At 38.6% G+C, this 22,123-nt stretch overlaps 1 protein-coding gene across 9 annotated transcripts in view; it reads left to right on the top strand.

Annotated features, from left to right (window-relative positions):
* Positions 1-22,123, top strand: part of Dennd4a (DENN domain containing 4A) — a 103,890-nt gene that overhangs the window by 22,142 nt on the left and 59,625 nt on the right. For 5 of the 9 annotated variants that reach the window (XM_052188035.1, XM_052188038.1, XM_052188041.1 and 2 more), the window contains 5 exons: positions 4,153-4,224; positions 4,766-4,893; positions 7,569-7,900; positions 13,632-13,881; positions 21,900-21,969. In XM_052188035.1, the coding sequence (XP_052043995.1) occupies positions 7,590-7,900; positions 13,632-13,881; positions 21,900-21,969 (631 nt within the window). In that variant the 5' untranslated portion in view covers positions 4,153-4,224; positions 4,766-4,893; positions 7,569-7,589. Of the gene's footprint in view, positions 1-4,152; positions 4,225-4,765; positions 4,894-4,979; positions 5,133-5,173; positions 5,255-7,568; positions 7,901-13,631; positions 13,882-21,899; positions 21,970-22,123 lie in introns of all 9 variants that reach the window. The other 4 variants (XM_052188042.1, XM_052188040.1, XM_052188036.1 and 1 more) reach the window with 4 other exon arrangements.

Genomic DNA, 22,123 nt, shown 5'->3' with positions numbered 1-22,123 from the left:
TTCTTTATTAGTCCCTTTCTTTCCTTTTGTCAAGTTTAACTTGAGCTTTTGTATACTAACTTTCTGACTACCGAAGGCTAGGTTCACTAACAAGCACTAATTTCTTCAAGGACTCTTCTTTGCTTCCATCCTTGAATGTGTGTAGTAGAACTCCAAAGTAAAAGTCATAATTTGATTTATGGTTTTTGCCAAGCTATTATACTGTAATTATAAAATTTTTTTCGATTATAAAAACAGTAATTGAAACAAATTCTCCATGGTCTTGCTTGTAGCTCCAAACTGTCATGATTCTGTGATGGCTCCACATTCCTACGCTTCCTACTGTTTTGACCTCACTTGTTACTAAATATTTACAGACCTGCCATGTGTTTCTAACTGCTGTGCATGTACTGTAATAGAAGACACAGAAATCATAGCAGCCTTTGAATTGTCTGCAGTCTATCTGGACTGTAGTAAAAGTTCTTTCTAGTCTGATCCTGTTCTGTTGAGAACAGATGCATATTCCCTCGACAACTCTAGCTACTTCTCTACTTCTGCTCTAGCCTAATTAACAGCTTAGGGGCAAAATTGCCCTTGAACAAAAGATGACTTCTCTAGTTCTTACACACCTGGGTTCCTATTGTACCTGTTCTGTAGCATCTTTTGTGTCCCTTTTGTTTCCAGTCGGTAGTTTCTGTGTAATGAATATTGATCTTAAACTTTAAACTGAGGAGATTGGTCTTTGTTTTGAGTTGCAAGATGATCACTGCCAGTGATCTTTTGTGAGCATGTGTGTACATGCCTTTGCTTATGTTTGTAGAACCACGATCAAAAGGAATGGGCTAGATGACCGAGCCAGTGTGCGCCACAGAGCTTCCTGGGCCATGTTTATTCCTTGTGCTTTGGCTTGTTTCTGCACACTTTTTGTAAGATGTTACTTTAGAAAACATCTTTTCCTTTCATGGGCTGTATATAGTTTTTTTTAAATGTATAAATATATAAAAGCATGCCACAAAAAATAAGAACAGGAGATAGTATCTGAAGGAAAGTATGTGTGGTTAAGTGAGGATGCCACAATGTATGTGTTCCACAGTCAGTGATGGATGTGCTAGTAAATAAAGCTAACTAGTTGCCTCTGTTTTTATTTCCTTGTGCATGTATAGAAAGTAAAGGAGTAACTGTAGTGTGTTGCCTCCATTAGCAGAAGCAGACTTTGCAAATACTAATGTAGTAAATAGAAAATCAGTTAATTCTAAAATTTCTCTATTTTTTACATGATTCATGGAACCAAAATAAAGTTTTGAGAAATTTATTCTGTCAATAGAAATATGTGATACTGGGAATGTGACAATAAATTAATCTAAAAATTTAACATGGAAGGAAATGATATCTGGTTTTTGAATAATAATAAAAATATTGTTTAAAGTCACAGTCAAACCAATGTTCTTACTGTATTAAAGAATTCATAATGATGGGCTGGAGAGAAATGGGATCTGATGCCCTTTTCTGGTGTGCTTGATGACAGCTATAGTGTGCTTACATACATAAAAATAAATAAACAGACTTAAAAAAAAGAATTCATAATGACAGAAAATAAATTTGGGGGCTGGTAAGATAGCTCCAGAGGGTAACAGCACTTGGTGGCAAGATTGAAACTTGGGTGTGATTCTTGGAACCCATATAATGGAGAGGACCAACTCTCATGAGTCTCTCTTTGTTCTCCTCTTGTACACAGTGGCATGTACACACCCATGCACGCGCACATGTGCACACACACACACACACACACACACACACTGGGATAAATGTCAAAACACATGTAAAGAAAATATATTTGGAATTGGTTTTAGCATACCCATCATTCATATTGAAATCCAAACAAGCTGATACCCAGGTATTTGAAAATTTTCACAAATATAGTATTTTATATGATAATGTTGGTTTTTTTTTTTTTTTTTTTAATGTTTCACCAGGTCAGCAGTTGTATTAACTCCTTGGTATCAGTGAGCAATAAGATTTAGAAATATTTGAATATATATTTGCTGCTTGAAGCTGTTCAGTGAGCCTGAAGTGGAGCACTATGCTACTTTGTAAAAGCACATACATTTGTCTTGATCACATTTAACAGTCCAAACAGTAACAATGACAACAATGACAAACATGGTGGTACAGACATGTAATTCCATTACCAGGAAGCTAAAGAAGAAGGATTACAAATTTAAGGCTATCTTGGGCTATATTGTAGAAACCTGTCTTTAAAAAACAAAAAGAACCAAAAACAAAACAAAACAAACCAACAAACAAACAAAACAAAAGGTAACAAGATTGTACTTACATTGTTTCTCACAATTCTCTTTACTTTCCCAGCTAAGACACTGTATCAAAACCTTTTTTTTTTTTTCTTTTGGTGGATATTTTGTGTTTTTCCAAGACAGGGTTTCTCTGCATAGCCCTGGCTGTCCTGGAACTCACTCTGTAGACCAGGCTAGGCTCAAACTCAGAAATCCGCCTGTCTCTGCCTCCCAGAGTACTGGGATTACAGGTGTCCACCACCACCACCCGCCTCAAAATCTTGACTGAAACATTCTATGTCTCTTATCTCCCATTTACCAGACTCTCTTCCCTCCCTCCCTCCCTCCCTCCCTCCCTCCCTCCCTCCCTCCCTCCCTCCCTCCCTCTCTTCTTCTTTCTTTCTTTCTTTCTTTCTTTCTTTCTTTCTTTCTTTCTTTCTTTCTTTCTTTCTTTCTTTCGCTCTTTCTTTCGCTCTTTCTTTCGCTCTTTCTTTCGCTCTTTCGTCCTTTCTTTTTAAGAAAAGAGCTAGTTGGCTAGCCTTGGTTGGCTTTGAATTCACTCTGTAGACCAGGCTGGTCTTGAACTCTTAGAAGAACACATGCACTGCCTGCCACCAGTCATTGAAATCTTTTTTGTTTTGTTTTGTTTTGTTTTTTGTTTTTTGAATTTGATTTTTTTGAGACAGGGTTTCTCTGTATGTCCCTGGCTGTCCTGGAACTCACTCTGTAGACCAGGCTGGCCTCGAACTCAGAAATCTGCTTGCCTCTGCCTCCCAGAGTGCTGGGATTACAGGTGTGCGCCACCACCACCCGGCCAGTCATCGAAATCTTATCCTCAACTGTTTCTGCTACTATTTCTGTCATTCGACAATGGTCCACATTGGTTAAAGATATAGCAATTCCCCTTCCTGATGGACAGATATTTTGTTTTTTAACTTTAACTCACACCTTGAAAAAGGAACATTGTAGAGTCTCTGAGAAATCACACTGTGTCAACCCCACTGGCCTAGTACAAGGAAAGAGGAAAGTCATTTCTTCTGAAAGGGTTGTTGGTCTTCAGTCTTTCTTAACTCAAGAAGGAGTGAGAGGATGGGTATGGGAACCATCACATGACACTGGGGTCAAGGAGGATATGCTTGAATCCCTGCTGACTCAAAACCCTGTCATGTGTGTTTCCAGCATTATGAATCTACCCTCCCAAACTTTAAGAGCGAGGCCACCATTTATAACTACAGCCCACAAACCCACTCAGTCTAAAGAAAATATGACTGTGGCATGCTAAGCCTCACAACACAGCAGGGACTGTTGTTTTCTACCTAAGGTTTAGGTTTTTGTTTGTTTTTCTGTAGGGCTAAAAATTGAACATTTTGTAGACTGGATCACTGCTATACCACTGAACAACATTGCTAGCCCAACTTTGGTTTCCTTATCCTATCCCTATTGTATCTGTTGTTAAGGATTGATATGCCAATTATATTAAGATAGTTTTAAGCAATTATAATAAAGGAAAACTTTTGAACACTGGATTTATTTGGAACATGTATATGGAACTTCTCCAAGTCTGCTTTTAAGTTGTCTTAAATAGGTATTTTTGTCTTGTGGATGACGCACGTAGATGCAGAGCCCCAGGAGCAGCCATTCAAGGTGCTCTCCTTCCTTGCTCTCCACATGCGTTCTCCTGGGCTGTTTGTTATTCTGCTTTTTCTCCTCCTCTCCAGTGTCTATTTCTTTTCAAGTCTGTATCTATTATTGGCCAAAATGTGTTTTTTAAAGAAGCAATATTTATCTTAAAATAATTACTAGTAGATCTTTATCCACAGATACACTGGGGGATATTTTATCATAATTAATTTAACTTCATATTCTATTCTTTTCGATATAGAATTCCTCAGCCCCTGAGGCCTGAAGAACCACACACTAGGAGCTCTTTCTTCCAACCAAACTTCAGTGATGGGTGAGTGGCTTTTGTTTTTCTTTGTGATTTGTTTCAGTTGGCTTTCTTCTGTGTTAAACACTGGAAATTTAATTTGCCAGAACTTTAAGGATTTGGGATATAGTCCATTATATGATAACTGTAAGTAACAGGTGTTAAAAAATAATTTATTAAAAAGTATTTTAAGCTGTCCCTTGGAGGGGAGCATAATGACAGTCTGAAATCCTAGCTGTTTAATCAACTGGTCCATTGTAGTACTGGCCATTTTCATATATAAGTCTAAGTGTGTGATTATCATACATATCATATTGGGAAATTTAGGTAGTATTTGATACTTTTAAGAGCCTAGACTTCAAACTCTCAGTCCTTGGACCGTTATAAGCTGGGGTCACAAGTGTGGCACTGTTAGTTACCATTTTACAAAACTTTCAAGTGTTCAGAATTTTAATATAAACAATGTTATAGGTATAAAGTTGTGTGTGTGTGTGTGTGTGTGTGTACGCGAGCATGTGTATATGTATGTATATTCCCTCAGATTTTCTCTCTCGCCTCTTGTCTTTAGAGTCAGTCTGGGTCACACATGCTTACCTACTTTGACCTAATGGAATGGAATAAGAAATCAAAAGCATCTGAATTGGCCAGAGATTGAAAGGGAGAGAGACAAACCAACTTCCATTAGTTGCTGAATGGGTGAGAACCTTTCTTGTAATGGCTTGCAGTTTCATCATCTTATATTTCATATAAACAAAGCACACATCTTGTTTTCTATTTTTAAGGAAAATAGGCTCCACTTAAAGTGAAATACTAGGGCTGGAGAATGGATCTGACTTCGTGGGAGAGTACTTGCCTTGTTATGTGCAAGGTGCTGGCTTCCATCTTCAGCATGTCATGATGTTAGATTACCTAGCCTTGTCTTGGATTTTACCAAGGTATATATCGTCTATGAAAAACTAGTGTTTGTTTTTCATAGAGGCACATGGCTTTAATCCCAGCACTTGGGAGGCAGAGGCAGGTGGATCTCCGTGAGTTCGAGGCCAGTCTGGTCTACATGGTAAGTTCTAGGACAGCCAGAGCTACATAGTGAAACCCTGTCACGGTGAGGAGTGTCAGGGGGTTAGAAAGAAAAAATGCTGAATGTGCTATCATATATCTTAAATCATTTTTAGAATAAATGAGCTACTAGCTAAGCAGACATATATTTGATACTATATTTTTATTAATACATTTGGATCACCTTCACCTCATATTCTTCTCCAAGTTTTAAAAGTTTTAAAGTTTTAAGAGGCCTGTAAACATCTCATCTTCTTTATATTTTATTTATTTGTATGTATCTGTACAGAGGTGAGTACATATATACTGTGACATGAATATGGAAATCAGAGGACAGTTTGTGGGAATCCATGCTCTCCTTCCACCTGGGGATCGAACTGAAGTTATCAGGCTTGGCACCAAGTGCCTTTACCCTCTGAGTCATTTTCCCAGCTCCCAAACATTCTATCTTATGAGTACATTCATGAAGTTATTTATAATATTTTGAAAAAAGACAGCTTATTAAATAAGCATTGGCTTATGACACAGTGTTGTTAATTTAAATTTCAGTGCTTTGTATTAAAATTATTATCTAGAGATACTTTGGATTAAGTGCATGGTTTTATGGTCACCAGTTTCCAAAAATTGATGTAAAGTTTACTTTCTGATGCTAAAGGCACATGGTAGACCACTTCCCTGTCGTCCATCCCCATCAATCATAAAAAACAAACAAGAAGTGTGTGTGTGTGTATAGCTTATATGTGTCTTCCTCTGTTAATCTCCACTGTATGCTTTGACACTGGGGTTCTCACTGACCCTGGCACTCACTCGGGTGCAACAGGGATCTACTGTCTGTATCCCCCCACCCAGGCACTCCCAGATTTTACATGGGTGCTAGGATCTGAACTCAAGTTGTCAAGCTTACACAGCAGGTATTTTACCCACTGAGCCAGCTCCTCAGCCCAGTGCAGGAGGCTTTACTCTGCCATGCAACAGCAAACCCTCAGGGAAGGTTATTTGGTTTGCACTAGCATTTTCTAGAACATGTGGAGTGTTCTAGTTGTTAGGTGGCAAAATAGGGTTTATTGCTACAGTTTTGGAAATCCTGGGGTTAAGCAAATGACTACTAACTTTAATATTTCCTCTTCTCTTTATGTTCTCCATATGTCATATATATGGTAACTGTGAGAAAGAGGCTTATGGTGTGTGTGCATGTACATGCCTAATCTGTTTGTCCTTGGAATCCTTTTTCTTGTTTGCCTTTATTATAACTAAGACCAGTATGAGGTACATTCTAGATTGTTGTTTTAAATACTACTCCCCACCCCCCGTAACAGTGGTTTACAAAGCCGGAAACATATCACCTTAAAGGAGAAAATAAAGCTTAACTGATTCTAGACAACTGAAGGTTTTACTCTTAAATGCTTATAGATGTATGTATACATTTGTCTTTTTAATTTTTTATAAAAGTGTTGTGCTCTCTTTTTATTACAGTTCTTGCTTGTTGTATCTTGCTGAGATAGATTTTTCCTTGTATGTTTATAAGGTTTAGAATTGGAGCTCATCTCCTGCTGAGTCTTGTCTGTGGAAACCTAGGTTTAGGGCGTTGCTCCACCAGGGAAGTCACTAGTCTCAGAATACTTTCATTATGTTTCTCAGTTGGAGCTTCCTAGAACCTTAAAAATGGCTTAAAGTCATGCTCCAGCGTCTTACCTGGCACAAGCCAGGGCTGCATTGAAGCAGACCTCATTATCTCCCTGTGTAAATGGATAGAAAGTGTTTAGTTTGAGTGCTTGGGGTTGAATTAGGGCCTCACACATGCTCTGCCACTGAACTACTCTCAAGTCCAGTGGACAGGCTTTAAACTCCACTCTGTAAGCAGTACTCTAGTCTTTGGAGCTTTTGGATTTCTGTGAGTGTCTGCATTCTAGTTTCCTGTCTGAGTTGATTCATAAGCTTTGTTCCTGTCCTTGTAATGCCTTTTAGAACACAACTCCTTCATTATTGAGGAGATAGCAGATTTTCTGATTCAACATTAGCAGCTTATAGATTATATTCTGGGATTTGGTTTCCTCAGTATTTTGAGGCTATGGGAATTTCCACTATATTTTAAGGCCCATCTATATATTTAAATGGCTGGGTTTTGGTTTTGTTGTTAGCTACTTCAATGATCTAGGTTTCTATGATACCAAAATTAGAATTCTTGCATTAGTTTTATAATAAAGTGGCATGTTTTCCACTTCATGAGTAAATATCTCATACTGTATGAGCATTCTTTCTCCAATTGTACTGTTGACTTGGCAGATTATAGAATTAAGATATTTTTGTTTGTATAGATATAAACTCTGTGATGGAAGATGATTGAAGACAAGGGGCCTCGTGTTGCTGACTACTTTGTTGTAGCAGGCTTAACTGACATTTCAAAGCCTCTTGAAGAGGAAATTCACTTCAATGATGCCTGTCACAAAGTGGCGAAACCAAAAGAACCCATCACAGATGTTTCTGTTATCATCAAATCCCTTGGGGAGGAGGTGCCACGGGATTACGTGTGTATTGACGTCACCCCAACTGGACTGTCGGCAGACCTTAATAATGGAAGTCTTGTGGGGCCCCAGATTTACCTTTGCTATAGAAGAGGGAGAGATAAACCTCCACTTACAGATCTGGGGTAAGTTTATTATTATTATTAATTAAAATTATGTGCCCTGTAGACTTTGAAGTTAACTTTGTGTAGTCATTAATAGCAGTATGTTAGCTTTCAAAACAGATACACTTGCCTGGGTGTAGTCTATATGCACTTGGCAGGCTAGGGAAGGAGATTGTTATGTTTGACACCAGCCTGAGCTACATAGTAAGAACCTGTTCTGCACCTACCACCCATAAAATAACGGGGGGTGGTGGTGGTGGTTGAGGATGGGAGGAGAATTAAAAATAAAGCAACACATACTCAGAATCTTATATTCACTCTGTCTCCATCTCTCTGTCCTGCGGGTCCTAGTGCTCGCCTTCTTGTTAGATACAAGGGGGAGAATAAATATGTTAAATGCAGAGGGTACAAGAAAACTAATGGATCATCCTCATCACAAATTTTAAATTGAAAAAAAATTTCAGTTAAGATTCTGTGTTGTCCCAGCTTTCTCAGACTCTTACCTTAACCTCTGAAATGGATGAAACCACAGCCAGACATACATAAGAATATGGAGCTAGAGAATATCATACTAAGTAAGGTAACCCAGACTCAAAAGGTGAATCATGGTATGCACTCACTAATAAGTGGATATTAACCTAGAAAACTGGATTACCCAAAACATAATCCACACATCAAATGAGGTACAAGAAGAACGGAGGAGTGGCCCCTGGTTCTGGAAAGACTCAGTGAAACAGTATTCAGCAAAACCAGAACGGGGAAGTGGGAAGGGGTGGGTGGGAGGACAGGGGAAGAGAAGGGGGCTTGCGGGACTTTCGGGGAGTGGGGGGGCTAGAAAAGGGGAAATCATTTGAAATGTAAATAAATTATATCGAATAAAAAAAAGAAACATAAAAAAAAAGAATACGTTTCTTTAGCTATGTATGAAATAAGGATCTTGGGGTAAATTAGAGTCCTACTATATTGGATTTGGGGGCTCTTTTCTATTTAAGATAACCTTATTGAGACATAATTATTTACCATGCAATCTTAGCCATTAGAAGCATATAATTAAGTATAGTCAGAGGTGTGCAACTGTTACCACAACATATTTTAGAATACTTTTATCATGTCAGAAATGCCTCATTAGTGTGTGCTGTCCAGTTTCCCAACCTTCTCAGCCCTAGGCAAACCATTTCCCTCCTTGCTCTATAGATTTTCCCATTTGGGATATTTCATGCAAATGTAATTGTAACACTAAAAGAGGCCTCATGTGATTAGTCTCTTTCACAAAATATGTTTTTAAGGTTTATCCATGTAATAGTATGTACTGGTACTGTCTTCCTTTATATGACCAAATAGTATTCCAACATATTGCTGCACTATAATTTATTGTGCCACTAGTTGATGGATATTTAGGCTGTTTATACTCTGAGGTTATAATTAATAATGTTTTTATGATTATTCTTATCAAGTTTTTATGTGGACATGTTTTGTTTGTGTGTATATAGTTGGGAGTAGAATTGCTGGATCATATGATAATTCTATGTTTAATCTTTTAAAGAACATCTGGAATATTTTACAAAGCAGCTTCATAAGCATTGTACAACCCACCAACAGGGTATGGGAGGGGTTCTGCTTTCTTCACAAGCCTGCATAATATTTCATATTGCTATTTGATTATTTGTCCTAGTGATTATGAAATGGAATCTCATTATAATTTTAATTTGCATTCTTGTGTTTGCTGATGATTCTAAACATCTTTTTTTCTTTTTTTTATTTGATATATTCTTTATTTACATTTCAAATGATTTCCCCTTTCCTGGATCTCCCCCTTCCCAAAAGTCCCATAAGCCCTCTTCTCTCCCCCTGTTCCCCAATCCACCCCTTCCCGCTTCCCTGTCTTGGTATTCACCTACACTGCTACACTGAGCCTTTCCAGGACCAGGGGTCTCTCCATCCTTCTTAGGCATCATTTGATATGTGAATTGTGTCTTGGGTATTCCAAGCTTCTAGGCTAATATTCACTTATCAGTGAGTGCATACCATGAATGTTCTTTTGTGATTGGGTTACCTCACTTAGGATGATATTCTCCAGTTCCACCCACTTGTCTAAGAATTTCATGAATTCATTGTTTTTAATGGCTGAATAGTACTCCGTTGTGTATATATACCACATTTCTGTATCCATTCCTCCATTGAGGAACATCTGGGTTCTTTCCAGCTTCTGGCTATTATAAATAGGGCTGTGATGAACATAGTGGAACATGTGTCCTTATTACATGCTGGGGAATCCTCTGGGTATATGCCTAGGAGTGGTAATAGCGGGGTCCTCCGGTAGTATCATGCCCAGTTTTCTGAGGAACTGCCAGACTGATTTCCAGAGTGGTTGACTAGCTTGCAACCCCACTAGCAGTGGAGGAGCATTCCTCCTTCTCCACATCCTCACCAGCACTTTTCTCCTGAGTTTTTAATCTTAGCCATTCTGACTAGTGTGAGGTGAAACACACAACACCAGGGTTGTTTTGATTTGCATTTCCCTGATGACTAAGGATGTTGAACGTTTCTTTAGGTGCTTCTCCACCGTTCGATATTACTCAAGTGAAAATTCTTTGTTTAGCTCTGTACCCCATTTTTTAATGGGGCTATTTGGCTCTCTGGAGTCTACCTTCTTAAGTTCTTTGTATATGTTGGATATTAGCCCTCTGTCGGATGTAGGGTTGGTGAAGATCTTTCCCCAATTTGTTGGTTGCCATTTTGTTGTTTTGACAATGTTCTATGCTTTACAGAAACTCAGTAGTTTTATGAGGTCCCATTTGTCAATTCTTGATCTTAGAGCATAAGCAATTGGTGTTCTGTTCAAGAAATTTTCCCCTGTGTCCATGTCCTCAAGGGCTTTCACCAGTTTCTTTTCTATTAGTTTCAGTGTGTCTGGTTTTATGTGGAGGTCCTTGATCCATTTGGAGTTGAGTTTAGTACAAGTTGATAAGAATGGATCAATTTGCATTCTTCTGCATGCTGACCTCCAGTTGAACCAGCACCATTTGTTGAAAAGGCTAACTTTTTTCCACTGGATGGTTGTAGCTCCTTTGTCAAAGATCAAGTGACCATAGGTGTGTGGATTCATTTCTGGGTCTTCAATTCTATTCCATTGGTCTACCTGCCTGTCACTGTCCCAATACCATGCAGTTTTTTTTTTGTTTTTTTTTTTTAACACAATTACACTGTAGTACTGCTTGAGATCGGGGATACTGATTCCCCCAGAAGTTCTTTTACTGTTGAGAATAGTTTTAGCTATCCTGGGTTTTTTTGTTATTCCAGATGAATTTGAGAATTGCTCTTTCTAACTATGAAGGATTGAGTTGGGATTTTGATGGGGATTGCATTGAATCTGCATATTGCTTTTGCCAGGATGACCATTTTTACTATATTAATCCTGCCAATCCAAGAGCATGGAAGATTTCTCAGCCTGCTTATCCTTTGAGTAGAGGAAGGCTGCTGATTTGTTTGAGTTGATTTTATATCCAGCCACTTTGCTGAAGTTGTTCATCAGCTGTAGGAGTTATCTGGTGGAGTTTTTGGGTTGCTTAAGTATACTATAATATCATCTGAAAATAGTGATAATTTGACTTCTTCCTTTCCAATTTGTATCCCTTTGACCACCTTTTGTTGTCTAATTTCTCTACCTAGAACTTCAAGTACTATATTGAATAAATATGGAGAGAGAGGGCAGCCTTGTCTAGTCCCTGATTTTAGTGGGATTGCTTCAATTTCTCTCCATTTAGTTTGATGTTGGCTACTGATTTGCTGTATATTGCTTTTATTATGGTTAGGTATGGGCCTTGAATTCCTGTTCTTTCCAAGACTTTTAACATGAAAGGATGTTGAATTTTGTCAAATGCTTTTTCAGCATCAAATGAAATGACCATGTATTTTTTTTTCTTTGAGTTTGTTTATGTAGTGGATTACATTGACAGATTTCCATATATTGAACCATCCCTGCATCCCTGGGATGAAATCTGCTTGATTATGCTGAATGATCATTTTGATGTGTTCTTGGATTCGGTTGGCAAGAATTTTATTGAGTATTTTTGCATTGCTTTTCATAAGGGAAATTGGTCTAAGGTTCTCTTTTTTGTTGGATCTTTGTGTGGTTTTTGTATCAGCGAAATTGTGGCTTCATAGAACGAGTTGGGTAGTGTTCCTTCTGTTTTTATTTTTATTTTAGTTTGAAGAGTATTGATATTAGGTCTCCTTTAAAGGTCTGATAGAATTCTGCACTAAAACCATCTGGTCCTGTGCTTTTTTTGGTTGGGAGACTGTCAATGAACACTTTTATTTCTTTAGGGATTATGGGACTGTTTAGATGGTGTATCTGATCCTGATTAAATTTTGGTAGTTGGTATCTGTCTAGGAAATTGTCCATTTCCTCCAGATTTTCCAGTTGAGTATAGGTTTTTAGTTTCTGTTGTTATTTCTCCCTTTTCATTTCTGATTTTGTTAATTTGGATACTTTCTCTGTGCCTTCTGGTCAGTCTGGCTAAGGGTTTATCTATCTTGTTGATTCTCTCAAAGAACCAGCTCCTGTTTTTGTTGATTCTTTGTATAGTTCTTTTTGTTTCAACTTGGTTGATTTCAGCCCTGAGTTTGATGATTTCCTGCCTTCTACTCCTCTTGGGTGTATTAGCTTCTTTCTGTTCTAAAGCTTTCAGATGTGCTGTTAATCTGCTAGTATATGCCCTCTCCAGCTTCTTTTTGTAGGCACTCAGAGCTGAGTTTTCCTCTTAGCACTGCTTTCATTGTGTCCCATAAATTTGAGTATGTTGTGCCTTCATTTTCATTAAATTCTAAAAAGGTTTTGAATTCTTTCCTTATTTCTTCCTTGACCAAGGTGTCATTATAAACATCTTTATATGTGCTTATTGTTAGCAAGTATCATTTGAGAAATGTGTGTTTAGCTCTTTTATTCAGAGTTGTTTACAAATTCTTAATGCAGTCCTTCATTAGGTATATGACTTACAAATATTTTCTTCATTTAAAAAATTCACTGGCCCAAGTTTTGATTTTATGACTAAGTGGTATAAGGCTCTGGGGGGTTAAATGCTGCCTAAGGCAATACAATTATCTATAGTGTTTTGAATAATTTATGTTTTTTAACTCCTTTGTGTTTAGAAATCTTTATTGGAAGTATTAGAGTGAAAGTATACTAAGTGTGTAACCCTCTATAGAGTTTAACTGTGACTAAAATACAGGTTATGTTTCCTATAGAATGTACTTGATTTTTATAGAACATAAGTAAGTAACGATATTAATAGATGACTTAATTAAGTGGAATGCTGAATATTAAGTGTCCTTGTATTAATAAACACAAAGCTTTATATGATTTTTTTTATATAATTTAAAGTTTTAGTAGGGAAACAGTAATCCTTCAGTATAGGACAGTATAGTTTTGTCTTAAAATAAATGGTAGGATTTATTAAAAATTTAACTGGAAAGAGTCAAAGTGAAGAGTGGGGCAGAATACACCCAACCCTTTTGCATAAGATGGAGATGTGACAGGATCTTGGATAGCCATGGCTTTGAACTTGTTATGTAGTCAAGGATTCTCTTGCATTTCTGACCCTCCTGCTTCCTCTTCCTGAGTACTGGAATCATTGGAGTACACAACACACACACAGTGTTGGATTTATAAAATGAGTTGTGATGCTTGAGAATGTTACCTTCCAGGTCTGAGGGAACTTTGTGTATTTACTTTTAAAAAACTATGTTTTAGGGTATTATATGACTGGAAAGAGAGACTAAAGCAGGGTTGTGAGATCATTCAGAACACTCCCTATGGACGACCTGCCAACATTAGTGGCAGTACTTCATCACAGAGGATCTACATCACTTACCGACGAGCCTCTGAAAACACGACTCAGAATACGCTGGCTGTCACAGACATATGCATTATTGTACCCAGCAAAGGAGAGAGTCCGCCACACACATTCTGCAAGGTGGACAAGAACCTCAACAACAGTATGGTAAGTTAATTCTGTAGCACTAATGCACTTAGTACTTGCTAGGGAAGAAATGCATAACTGTAAGACTTTTCTTGAAAACAAAATAGTGTAACAGATCTGAAAAATATGTTTTTAAGGATGTTGGGTATTTCATTGTTTTTTATTTTATTCGATATATTTTTTATTTATATTTCAAATGATTTCCTCTTTTCTGGTCCCCCACTCCCCGAAAGTCATATAAGCCCCCTTCCCTCCCCCTGTTCTCCCACCCACCCCTTCCTACTTCCCTGTTCTGGTTTTGCCTTATACTGCTACACTGAGTCTTTCCAGAACCAGGGGCCACTCCTCCATTCTTCTTGTACCTCATTTGATGTGTGGATTATATTTTGGTTATTCCAGTTTTCCAGGCTAATATCCACTTATCAGTGAGTGCATACCATGACTGATCTTTTGAGACTGGGTTGCCTCACTTAGTATGATGTTCTCCAGCTCCATCCATTTGCCTAAGAATTTCATGAATTCATTGTTTCTAATTGCTGAATAGTGTATTTTATTGTTTTTGGGAGTACTTTAGTTGTACTTTCACAAAAACTGCATAAAGCTTTCTCTTTTCTTTCCCCTTCCCTTCTTCCTTCCAACTTAACTAACTTTTCTTTATTACTACAAAGTCAGTAAGTTAACACCATGGCTGCCTCTGGTCCCCATACTCTCATGCTGGATCCCATCCATACATAGCTCTGCGGACGTGGCGTTGGTGGCCTTCCCCGCCATTTCTTTCACCATCAGTTTTCTTCTGTCAGACATGTGCAGAACATGTTGCAAGATCACCATTTTTTATAAAAAAAAAAAAAAAAAAAAGCTTTTGGTTCCATATTCCTGTCTCTTCCATTGTCCTGTTTCACTGTTCTCTATTGTAAGATTTTCTGAGAGCGCAGTGTGTGGTGGAGCTGAAGGTGGCATGCTGAGTTGGAAGAGGGCTTGCCTAGCTCTCATAAGGCCCTGTTTCCACACCCTGTGCTGCATCACTGGGTGTGGTGGAGCATACCTACAATTTCAGCAGTTAGGAACTGAGATAGAAGAATAAAAAATTCAAGATCATCGTTGGCTACATAGTAAGTTCAGAGCTACTCTGAGCTACTCAAGACCTTGTCACAACCCCATTCCCTGCAAGAAAGAGTTGAATAAGCCTGGTGGTGGCACACACCTTTAATCCCAGCACTTGGGAGGCAAAGGGAGTCAGATTTCTGAGTTCGAGGCCAGCCTGGTCTACAGAGTGAGTTCCAGGACAGCTAGGGGTACACAGAGAAACCCTGTCTCGAAAAAACAACAACAACAAAAAACCCAAACAAACAAACAAACAAAAAGAGTTGAATATATTTTACTCCGTCTTTCACCTTGGCTCTTTCCAGTTAAGGTTCTGGTTTGGTTTTTGGCTTTCATTTGCTTTGGGGATTTTTGTTTGTTTTGTGTTTCTAGACAAGGTTTCTCCATTTAGTCCTGTCTGTCCTAGAGTTCACTCTGTAGACCAGGTTAACCTTGAACTTGCAGAGATCTGCCTGCCTTTGCCTCCTGAGCACTGGGATCAAAGGTTTGCATTGTCACCACCTTGCTCCAGTTAAGTTTTTGATGGTATTCATCCCTAGGTTTTGTGTTTGAGTTCCATGGTCAGTTCTTTATCTTAGCCTTTTAGGTTTTGTTGCAGATGGTGATTGTTTTTTTTATCCCTCAAGAAGAGCTGATGCACTGGCCTGCAGCCTTGAGTCTTTCCTCTCTTAGGTCACCAGCCATTCCCTTCTGTCTCCCAGCAGTGGAGTGCCCAGGGTTCAGTCCTTAGTACTTTCATCTTTACAAAAAAGCTTACTGCTTTTTAATCTAATTATTCTAATACAGTGTGTTGGTGACTTCTAAATTTCTGTGTCTGACTAGACCTCTCTAATTTATTGTTTGTTAGTTATCTTACTTAATAGAGCACCTCAAATTTAACATGACTTGCAGTGAAATCTTGATATACCTTTTCAGATCTTATTTCCAGTAACTTGTTTGTCTAATAAATGAAAATGTTAAATTACTCAATGAATAAACCTTACAGAAATATGAACTTTTCTTTTCTACTTACTATGTCCTCCTATGAACTCTGCTGACTCTAATTTCAAATATCCCTTGACCTTTATCACTTCTTTTTTTTTAAAGTAAAAAGTCATGACTGTATTCATATACATGGAATAAGTGAAAATATACATTGAACAAGCATACAAATGAATTGGTATATTGGCACTTAAAGAAACACCCCAAAGTTATAGAAATCTTTAAATGTCCTCACTTTCATTGTGTCCGGTTATAAACTCTGAAATTAAACTTTCCTGTTAAACTCCCCTGTCTTTTTTTTTATTTTTTATTTTATTTTCTACATTCTCTGTTTACATTCCAAATGATTTCCCCTTTCCCAGTTTCCCCCTCCCCATAATTCCCATAAGCCCTCTTCCCTCCGCCCATTCCCCAATTGACCCCCTCCTTCTCTGTCCTGGTAATCCCCTACATTGCTGGATCAAGCCTTTCCAGGACCAGGATCCTTTCCTTCTTCTTGGGAATCATTTGATATGTTAATTGTATCTTGGGTATTCAGAGCTTCTGGGCTAATATCCAGTTATCAGTGACTGCATTCCATGTGTGTGTTCTTTTGTGATTGGGTTACCTCACTTAGGATGATATTTTCCAGTTTCAACCATTTGCCTAAGAATTTCATGAATTTATCATTTTTAATTGCTAAGGAGTATTCCATTGTGTAAATGTACCACATTTTCTGTATCCATTCCTCCACTGAGGGACATCTGGGTTCTTTCCAGCTTCTGGCTATTATAAATAAGGCTGCTATGAACATAGTGGAGCATGTGTCCTTATTGCATGCTGAGGAATCCTCTGGGCATATGCCCAGGAGTGGTATAACAGGGTCTTCCAGAAGTGTCATGCCCAGTTTTCTAAGGACCTGCCAGACTGATTTCCAGAGTGGTTGTACCAGCTTGCAATCCCACCAGCAGTGAACGAGTGTTCCACTTTCTCCATATCCTCACCAACACTTGCTGTCTCCTGAGTTTTTAATCTTAGCCATTCTGACTGGTGTGAGGTGTAGTCTCAGGGTTGTTTTGATTTGCTTTTCCCTATATGACTAATGATGTTGAACATTTCTTAAGGTGCTTCTCAGCCATTCAAAATTCTTCAGGTGAAAATTCTTTGTTTAGCTCTGTACCCCATTTTTAATAGGGTTATTTGGATCTCTGGAGTCTAACTTCTTGAGTTCTTTGTATATATTGGATATTAGCCCTCTGTCGGATATAGGGTTGGTGAAGATCTTTTCCCAATTTGTTGGTTGCTGTTTTGTCCGATTGACAATGTCCTTTGCCTTACAGAAACTTTGTAATTTTATGAGGTCCCATTTGTCAGTACTTGATCTTAGAGCATAAGCTATTGGGACTTGCGAGATGGCCTAGGGTAAGCATACTGGATGCTCTTACAGAGGACCCAGGGTTGGTTCCCAGCACCCTCATAGTATCTCACAACAATCTGTAACCCTAGTTCCAAGGAGATCTGACCTTCAAGGGTGCCAGGCATGCATGTGGTCTACATATGTACATGCAGGCAAACACATAAATAAATAAATAACTCTTAAGGAAAAAGGACGTAGAATTGATGTGTCATCGGCGTACCATGTAGTTTGAAAGACATTGACTGATTGCTTTGAAAACACGGTGGTGATTTATATTTCCTCTAGCCTTAGTCTATAAGAATGCACCTATTCTAGTCCTGTACCTTGCCAACCTTGACTATTGTCGGTTAAGGTCAACAAATTAACAAATATAAATCACTATGATTTTAACATATTCTTTTGACTATTGTGGCATTTGAACATCTTTTAACATATATAACCTCCCCCTGCACCTGTTGAAAACACATTCCAAGACTCCTAGTGATATTCCTAGATTTTAAAAAAGATTTTACTTGTAATTATGTGTCTGTGCATCTGTATTTGGGTATGTGCACATGAGTTCAGGTGCTCACAAAGGTCAGAAGCTTTGGATTCCTTGGAGCTGGAGTTGCAGTCTCGTGAGCTACCTGGTGTAATTACTAGGAGTAAAACTTAGGTCTCTGCGAGATAAGTTCATGCTCTTTCCTGCTGAGTCATCTCTCTGACCCTTCCCTTGGATTTTTGAGTAAGACTTGACTCTGTAGATACTGTGCTTTCCTCTATATGTATTTATAATAAAATGTAACTTATGCATAAGGCATGGTAAGAGGTTAACACCAGTAACTTCTAATGAAGTGTAACAAGGCAGTAGAGCACTAGGCATCACTGCTCTGACATGTTAGATCCATTGTTAAGTATGGTGAGGGTTTCCCAAACACAGGCACCACTGTTGCTGTTGCTGTTGGGTGAGTAATGGACAGATAGCAAACACTGCAAGTATATTCTGGACAAAGGGATGATTCATGTCCTAGGCAGGATGGAGCAGGATAGTGCAAGTCCCCATCACAAATATCACACAGGTTACAACTTCTAAATTGATGGAGGAGGTGCTAATAAGGCCCCCATCTCGACTGGAAAATCTTTTGGCAGTTGGTGGCTACTGGAGGAATAAGAGTAACTTTTTTTGCTTTTGTTTACTATTTATGGGTATTTAAACTGTGTGTGTGTGTGTCTGTGTACGGAGTGTATGTGCCTGGTACCCATGGAGGACAGAGGAAGGTATTGAATCCCCTGGGACTGGAATTACAGATACTTGTGAGCTGTCATGTGGGTACTGGGAGTTAAATTTGAGTCCTTTACAAGAGCAACCAGTGCTCTTAATTGCTGAACCATCTCTCCAGCCCTGGGAGTAAGTGTTCTTTGAAGGTGTGGCCAGTGGTAGGCTGCCCATGGTCCAGTCGATGCCCCCACACCCATGCACATATAGAGAGCACTAATTGGAGTTATTTTAAACAGACAAAAAGAGGACATGAATTTGGGAATTAAGGGAGATTCCCCGGGAGCTGAGAGATAGAGAAGGGGGAGTCAATGACCACAGGCAAATGAACTGTGAAAACTGAATGTGTAGATAAGGGAGGTCTAGTGACTATAATGGATTTTTTTTTTTTTTTTTTTTTGGTTTTTTGGATTTGTTTTTTTTTTGAGACAGGGTTTCTCTGTATAGACATAGCTGTCCTGGACCTCACTCTGTAGACCAGACTGGTCTCGAACTCAGAAATCTGCCTGCCTCTGCCTCCCAGAGTGCTGGGATTACAGGCATGCACCACCACTACCGCCCAGTGACTATAATGAGTTTTAATGAAGATTGCTGCAGTGGATGAGTTTTCTATAATTTGTTTATTCTGTCTTCTACTATAAGATATTGAAATTCTAATTTTTAATATTAAAAGCATGTTGTTAATATCACTAAATTTTACATGAAATAAACTGCATTTATCAAATGCCTATGTGCTGTGTGGTATTCTAAGTATTTCTTCACTCCTGCCTGTGGCCTTAGGAGGTATTTTACCCCCATTTTACAGAGAAGCAAATTTGAGAATTAAAAAGTGGTTCTTTCCTCATAACAACACTTTCAATAAACTGGTGAAGCAAGACCCGGACCCAGGCTATAGAATTGTAGAACCAATAGCTATGCATTGCTCCACACTGCTCATGTCCTGTTGTGTGGTCTATAATTCCTGTATCAAAGCCTATGTTCATTTCCAAGATTCGTATCAAGAAAACTTTAACTAATTTATGCTCCTATCAATTTATAACTTTGTTAAGAGTTGAACTTTTAATTACCAATTTTCAAATTTAACCTCTCAGTCAGCATGTACAAGCAAGCACGTTACAGATATTAGGTTAGTTAATGCCAATCATCAATGGATCCCTTTGATGGCTAATACAAAGTCATACCGAGCCATTTCAGTAAGAAACATTTTGGAAAGTGATTACTGACAATATCTCACTTTATCCTAAAAGAATTTTCCTGTAGTTATGTCACCCCTAATTAGATGAACATTTGTTGTTGTTGTTGTTGTTGTTGTTTTGTTTTTTTGAGATCTGGTTTCTCTGTGTAGCCCTGACTGTCCTGGAACTCACTCTGTAGACTAGGCTGGCCTCAAACTCTGAAATCTGCCTGCCTCTGCCTCCCAAGTGCTGGGATTAAAGGCGTGTACCACCCCTGCCCGGCTAACATTTTCTACTGTAACTAATAATATGGAGAAAATGTCTGTAGATTATTATGATTTAGCAATATTATGTGGCTGTTGTGATTATAGTAGAAGAAAATCATGGTAGCAAATAGAATTTTAGAGGTTGAGGCTGGTCCAGGGTGAGAAAAGGTATTCTATAGCTCAGCCTGGTTGTAGCCAAATTAGCCTCCAGCTTCTGGCGATCCTCACTCTCTCTCTCCCAAGTGGTGAGATTACAAGCATAAGCCACACTTTCAGTTCACAAATAGTCTTAAAAGGCTATATATGGTAATAGTTAGAGCAGAGAATGTTTTTGAACTCTTTCATGGATATGGGGCCTAGCATACAAACATTTCAGATTTGATTCGGTATTTTAGCAACACTATACAAGCCTCCAGATGTATTTATGTATTTGTTTCTGACTGAAAGTAATTGACATTGTCATTAGAACTGTTTCTAAGTCTTATTAACTAATCAAGGTGTTCTAGCTAAACCTTTGCCATTGAAATTAAAACCAGAATGTGTTTCTTTTTTCTTACTGAGACAGTAGTCTCTCTATTGCCACAGAGCATGTATTCTCCTCTGCAGAGAATAAAGAGGCATTGTTAACAGCTTGGTCAGCATAGACTCTGGCCAACCTGCTTGGCTTTGAATCTCACATGTCTATAGTGGACAAATTCCTTCACAGTTTGTGCGTTGGTTTCCTCATTCATAGACTAGAGATATAGTGAGGGGAGGTTTTTTGTACTTAGGTGTTTTTGAAGAATAAATGAATTAGTATTAGAACTTGGCATAGTGCCTACAATAATAGGAAATGATATGTAAATGTCATTACTACTAATTCCTTTTAAGTGTTTAATGTTTACAGAACTTTTTAAAATTTATTTTTTTTTATTTATTTACATTCTGGTCACTGCCCTCCCCCGCAGTCCCAACTCTGAGAGTTCCTTATCCCATTCTTCTCTCCCTTGCCTCAGAGAGGGTGCTCCCCTACCCCACCAGGCCTCCTCCTTCTCTGGGGCCTCAAATCTTCTCCTACTGAGGCTAGACCAGGTAGACCTGTTACATATGTGCCAGGGACCTCGGACCAGCCTGTGTATGCTCCTGGTTGGTGGTTCAGCCTCTGGAGCTCCCTGGGCTCTGGTTAGTTGAGACTTTTGGTCTTCCTATGGGATTGCCCTCCCTTTCAGCTTCTTCAATCCTTCTCCTAATTCAACCACAGGAATCCCCAACTTCAGTCCAGTGGTTGGGTGTGAGGATCTGCTTCTGTCTCAGCTGCTGATAGAGCCTCTCTGCAGACAGCCATGCCAGGCTCCTGTCTTTAAGTACATCATAGCATCAGTAATAGTGTCAGGCCTTGGTGCCCCCCAATGAGATGGAGCTCAGGGTGGTATGGTCATTGGGCCTCCTTTCCTTCAGTCTCTTAGAGAAGAGCTTTTTAAAAATTGTGTCTGGTTGTTAAATTTGTCCTAAGTTTTCTTAATGAAAAAAGGTTATAGAAGGAAATGTTAAGTGGTTATTTTCTTACTTTTCAACCAAGAATGGTCATTGATACTTCTGCCCAAGCTTGGAACTTAGAATAAAGTCTGCATTTTTGTGGTGTAGTTTTATTTTAAAGCATCAAATCTTCCTGCTATTGTGAAGAGGGGGATTGTCATTTTCTGAAGAAAAGTAAGCAGTGATTCTAACAAAATGCTGACAAAATCGTCGATTGGCAGGCAGTAGTTAGTAGGTGAACTCTGTTACTACATGGTAGTGAATTCATATTGGAGAGTTCAAACATATTCCATCTCATCAAGTTTCTGCCTTTTAAAAACTAAATGCTATTTTTCTTCTCTCTTCAGTGGGGATCTGCAGTGTACTTATGCTATAAAAAATCAGTGGCAAAGACTAACACTATATCTTACAAAGCAGGTAAGTATCATTTTAGAGAGAAATATTTTATGAAGAAATATGTTGTGGGGTCCATAAGGTTAACGACTAAACCTGCCTGTAACCAGGCTGTGTGCTGTGTTAGGATGTGTTAGCATCAGGACCTGAACTCCACCCCGTCTCTTGCATCTCAGGT

The sequence above is a fragment of the Apodemus sylvaticus genome, chromosome 7, assembly GCF_947179515.1.
Source record: "Apodemus sylvaticus chromosome 7, mApoSyl1.1, whole genome shotgun sequence".
NCBI classification, from domain to species: domain Eukaryota; kingdom Metazoa; phylum Chordata; class Mammalia; order Rodentia; family Muridae; genus Apodemus; species Apodemus sylvaticus.
This window is presented reverse-complemented; position numbering and strand designations above follow the sequence as displayed.